A 5,764-nucleotide genomic window follows, 5' to 3' on the forward strand; every position below is an offset into this window, starting at 1 on the left:
GTGGTGAACAGGGATGGGATCCATGTCGATCCATCCAAGGTAGATTCGATCAGGAACTGGCCTGCACCGCGTACACCAACAGAAATACGCCAATTCTTGGGTTTGGCGGGGTATTACAGACGATTTATTAAAGACTTCTCCAAGATCGCTCAGCCGCTCACAATGTTGACACAGAAAGGTGTCACCTACCGTTGGGGAGATTCCCAGGAAACGGCTTTTCAGTACTTAAAGGATAGGCTTTGCAGCGCACCTATTCTCTCATTACCAGAGGGCACGAACGATTTTGTAGTCTATTGTGACGCGTCGATACAGGGGCTTGGTTGTGTATTGATGCAGCGGGATAAAGTTATTGCCTACGCTTCTCGTCAACTCAAAGTTCACGAACGGAACTACATGACGCACGATTTAGAGCTGGGAGCTGTTGTTTTTGCACTTAAGATATGGCGACACTACCTGTACGGTACCAAGTGCACAATTTACACCGATCACAGGAGTCTCGAGCATATCTTCAAGCAGAAGGAATTGAATATGCGTCAACGACGATGGGTCGAACTGCTTAACGATTACGAATGCGCCATCAAGTACCATCCAGGCAAAGCCAATGTTGTGGCTGATGCTCTCAGTCGAAAAGACACTTTACCTAGGCGTGTACGAGCCTTGCAGCTCACCATTCAGTCCAGTCTTCCTGCACAAATACGAACTGCTCAGATGGAAGCATTAAAGCCCGAAAACGTCAAAGCTGAAGCCTTACGCGGCTCAAGGCAACGAATGGAACAAAAGGAAGACGGCGCCTACTATGTAACGGGGCGTATTTGGGTCCCACTTTATGGCGGCTTACGAGAGCTTGTAATGGACGAAGCTCACAAGTCCCGCTACTCGGTACATCCAGGGTCGGATAAAATGTACCACGACATCAGAACTACATACTGGTGGCCTAGCATGAAAGCCCACATCGCTACTTACGTCGGCAAGTGTTTGACTTGTGCAAAAGTCAAAGTAGAGTATCAGAAACTAGCGGGCCTACTTCAGCAACCCAAGATACCACAATGGAAATGGGAAGAAATTTCCATGGATTTTGTTACAGGCCTACCCAGATCCCAGCGTGGGAATGATACTATATGGGTGATCGTGGATCGACTCACCAAGTCTGCACACTTCCTGGCTATAAAGGAAACGGATAAGTTCTCCACCCACGCAGACGTTTATCTTAAAGAGGTTGTTTCGAGGCACGGGGTGCCCACCTCTATCATTTCGGATCGGGACGCACGATTCACGTCAGAGCTATGGCAAGCGATGCACAAATCTTTCGGCTCACGGCTAGACATGAGCACAGCGTATCATCCTCAGACGGATGGGCAGTCTGAGCGAACGATCCAGACTCTTGAAGATATGCTTCGGGCATGTGTTATTGATTTCGGCAACGGCTGGGAAAAGCATCTCCCTTTGGTGGAGTTTTCGCATAATAACAGTTATCACACCAGCATACAAGCCGCTCCATTCGAGGCATTGTACGGACGTAAATGCCGGTCACCTCTCTGTTGGGCAGAGGTGGGGGATAGTCAGATCACGGGTCCAGAGATTGTAGTGGACGCCACGGAAAAGATTGCACAGATACGACAACGCATGGCGGCAGCACGCGACCGTCAGAAAGCCTACGCGGACAAGCGTAGGAAGCCTTTGGAATTTCAGGTCGGGGACCGGGTTTTACTAAAAGTCTCACCCTGGAAGGGTGTCGTTCGTTTTGGCAAACGGGGCAAACTAAATCCGCGGTATGTCGGACCGTTCGAGATCATTGAGAAAATAGGCAAAGTGGCCTACAAGCTAAACCTACCAGCTGAACTCGGTGCAGTTCACAATGTATTTCACGTGTCGAATCTGAAGAAGTGCCTGTCAGATGAGACCCTCATAGTTCCTTTTAAGGAACTCACTATCGACGAGCGGTTGCAGTTCGTCGAGGAGCCAGTTGAAATCACGGACCGGGATGTTAAGGTCCTCAAAAGCAAGAGAATCCCTCTTGTTCGAGTTCATTGGAACTCCCGACGTGGCCCAGAGTACACCTGGGAACGCGAAGACCAAATGAAAGAAAAGTACCCCCAGTTATTCGGAACCAATGCATCCACTACTGAGACTGAAGCTACTACTGCGGAATTTCGGGACGAAATTCCAAATCAACGGGGGGATGATGTGACACCCCGGGAAAACCAGTGAACAATACAACTTACCTAGCTTCCTCAGTGAGTGCGTACCAAATTTCGGGACGAAATTTCTTTTAAGTTGGGGATAATGTGACAACTCGAATTTCCAAAGATTTCTATTTCGCATTTATTGCACGTTCATGTATTGTTTAGCTGTTTATTTGCACAATTGATTGCTATGAAAGTGTATACGTTTTGATGCGATGAATCGTATTTTGTGATTGTGCATGGTTGTTTGTTAATTGTAAAAGACTTGGTAAATATATGAACTTGGTGGTGAATCTATGAAATTGTCATGAGATGGTGTGCATGTGTAAAATATGATACTTAGGGAGGTAGAGGGTAATTAGTGAAATTTTAGAGATACTTAACCCTAATCCTTTTTTCACTAATCATTCTCTCAAAACCAAAGCACGTACTACATTCTCTAATCCCCTAGCAATCATCACCATCATCATTAACGTAAGCCCATTGAAGAGAGGGCCGTGTTCTCTCTCTCCCTTTGGCCATCTCGTTCATCTTGTTCTTGATCTCCCTTGTTCTTTCTTGTGATCTTATGTATAACAGTCTGTGATTGGATCTTGTTCTTTCAAGAATCCAGAACGAACTCGTTAGCATTAGGGATCAATTAAGAATTAGGGTTTTTCGTTTGTCATCTTACAATCGCTGCTTTAGAAACATATTCTGATTCCCTAATCTATTAATCTGGTTGCCATTGATTGTGGTTAACTGAGTTTAATTTAGCTAGATTGATGACACTTGATTAATCGATCAAGCGTTGAGGTTTTGTTTCTAGGGTTTAAGGGAGTTCAGGCTCTATTTTTCTTGTTTGCGGATTCTTGTTCTTTCGGATTAGTTTTCTTTCTGTCGGCTGATTAGGGTTTTGGTTTTGTGAAGCTTTCAGTTTCGGGTGCTGATTCTCTGTGATTGCTTCCTTATTGTTGGCCGATTAGGTTTTCTTGAATAGTTTGTTTCATTGTCGGCTGCTTAGGATTTTCTTTTGCATGCATGGCGGGTGAAAGTGGCGGGGTGAAACCGTTGAATCAACAATCTCCTGGGATTGATGATAATACTCCTCCGGTTCGTGGGATTGGTTTGCGAGTTACTAATATTGAGGGTAATCCGATGATGCCGCGTCGTGGTATGTTCTCTACTAGTAATGTTTCGGTCATCGATGGGTTGTTTGAAATTTCAAAACCGGTGGATTTGCCTAGCTCGTGGGATTATGGAGGTGGGTCTTCGGCAGCTAACATGGATTGCCAAGCTAATCCCAGCTCGAGTAACGTGGTCAATGATGCTTCCATCTTTTCGTATGCTGACAAGGTTAAAGTGCAGAAGTCGCTGAAAAGAGAGGTTAACTTCAGAAAGCTGGATGCTACAGAGACGGTTCAGGATGCGGATGTGCTTACTCCTCGTGAGGTAATCCAAAAGGTCCAGGATAAATTTGAAAATGTTTTATATGGATATTTTTTTGGCAATCGGTTGCCTTTTCCTGTTGTGGAATAGTATGCAAAAAATGTTTGGTCTAAACATGGGTTTGCGAAGATCATGATGAATGCTGAAGGATTCTTCTTTTTCAAGTTTGACTCTAAGGAGGGGATGATGAAAGTGCTTGAAGGAGGGCCATGGTTAATTAGAAAAGTTCCTCTTTTCTTGAATGTTTGGTCGCCTTCGGTCAACCTCAAAAAGGAGTGTATTAAGTCGGTTCCGGTTTGGGTAAAACTCCATAATGTTCCTATTGCTATTTACACGGATGATGGGCTGAGTTTATTAGCGTCTAAGTTGGGTACTCCTAAACGGTTGGATGGATATACGGCTGATATGTGTGTTGATAACTGGGGGAGAAGTAGTTTTGCTCGTGCGTTAATTGAGATTAGTGCGGATAATGATTTAAAAGATTTTATTACGGTTGCAATTCCGAAGCTTGAAGAGGATGGTTATGTTACTCAAAAGGTGAAGGTCGAATATGAATGGAAGCCTCAGAGATGCTCGACTTGCTGTGTCTTTGGTCATAGTGATCAATCTTGTCCTAAGAATGTAGCTCCAAAAGCTAAGCAGGTTGTTATTGATGATGAGGGTTTCATAACGGATGAGAGGAAAATGGCTAGAAAAGGGGTTATGCAAAAGAAACAGAGGGCCAAATTTGTGTATAAGCCGAAAACAGGAAGCTCGGGTGCTAGCACATCAGGTACGAAGGATGATAAGCAGAATTCTAATGTGAATGCCAATGTGGCGACTAAAAACTCTTTTGAAGTTTTGTCTAAATCAGATGGGGATGCGGATACCCCTCTTGTTAATGTGAATTCTACGGGGCCAAAAGTGGTTGTTCCTAATGGTCCGCTTGAGGGCTATGAAGAAGAAATTGTTGAGGTGGTGCCTACGGAAATGTCGAAATTTATGAGTAATTCTACTCTTGGAAGCAATGCTGAGGGGGCAAGCACTCCCGGGTTTACGGGTTTACATGGATAGTTTAGCTGCTTGGAATATTAGGGGCTTGAACCGGCCCCTTAAACAAGCTGAGGTTCGGGTTCTCATTGCTGAAAACAAGTTGAGTATTTGTGCTGTTTTATAATCGCACATCCATATTAATAAGTTATCTGATATCTGTAACAAAGTCTCTAGGGGCTGGAGTTGGACATCGAATGGGGGGTTATGTTCCAGAGGTACTAGAATAATTCTTGGGTGGAATGTAGATGTGGTTGATATCATGGTTATATCGCAAACTGACCAGGTGATACATACTCAAGTTCTGATAAAAGCTGTTAATAGAGTTTTTTTCTGCTCTTTTGTTTATGCTGAAAACAAATACCATGACCGTCGAGCTCTTTGGGAGGATCTTTGCAATTTTAATGCTTTGGCTCGTGATAAGCCATGGATTGTTATGGGGGATTTTAATGTTGCTCTCAATATGGAAGATTGTCTATCCGGCCCCTCGAATCATTCGATTGGCATGAGGGAGTTCTATGAGTGTGTTAAGGAGACTGAATTATTAGACATTCCGAGCCATGGCATCCACTATACGTGGAACCAAAAGCCTAGAGAGGGTATTGGAGTTATGAAGAAGCTGGATCGGGTTATGGGTAATCTTAAGTTTCTGGATTTGTTTCCGAATGGTTATGCTCTTTTTAAACCGCCCCGATTATCGGATCATTCCCCTTGCATATTCAAGTTTTCATCGGCGCTTAACTCTAGACCGAAACCATTCAAATTTCCGAATTTTATCGTTTCTAAAGCTGAGTATAGGCAGGCTGTTTCTTCTGAATGGGCTAAGGAGGTTCAAGGTCATTCCATGTTTGCGGTAGTAAAGAAGATGAGGAACTTGATGTGACAACTCGAATTTCCAAGATTCTATTTCGCATTTATTGCACGTTCATGTATTGACTAGTCGTTTATTTGCACAATCGATTGCCATGGAATTATATATGTTTTGATTGTTTGATTGTGCATGGTTGTTTGTTAATTGTGAAATTAATAAATATATGAACTTGGGGTGAAATTATGAAATTGTTATGAGATGGTGTACTATTATAAAATATAATACTTGAGGATGTAGAGGACAATTAGTGAAA

The 5,764-nt window shown here is 43.5% G+C and overlaps 1 protein-coding gene across 1 annotated transcript; it reads left to right on the forward strand.

Annotated features, from left to right (window-relative positions):
• The first annotated feature begins 4,902 nt into the window (after window positions 1-4,902).
• On the forward strand, window positions 4,903-5,523 carry LOC110914527. Its single transcript, XM_022159316.1, has one exon. The coding sequence runs from the start codon at window positions 4,903-4,905 to the stop codon at window positions 5,521-5,523; it is 621 nt and encodes a 206-aa protein (XP_022015008.1).
• The last annotated feature ends 241 nt before the right edge of the window (window positions 5,524-5,764 follow it).

The sequence above is a fragment of the Helianthus annuus genome, chromosome 15 (genome assembly GCF_002127325.2).
Source record: "Helianthus annuus cultivar XRQ/B chromosome 15, HanXRQr2.0-SUNRISE, whole genome shotgun sequence".
Taxonomy (NCBI): Eukaryota; Viridiplantae; Streptophyta; class Magnoliopsida; order Asterales; family Asteraceae; genus Helianthus; species Helianthus annuus.

Coding starts and splice junctions, on each gene's coding strand:
- LOC110914527 (XM_022159316.1), top strand. CDS start 4,903: ATGGTTATATCGCAAACTGACCAGGTGATACATACTCAAGTTCTGATA.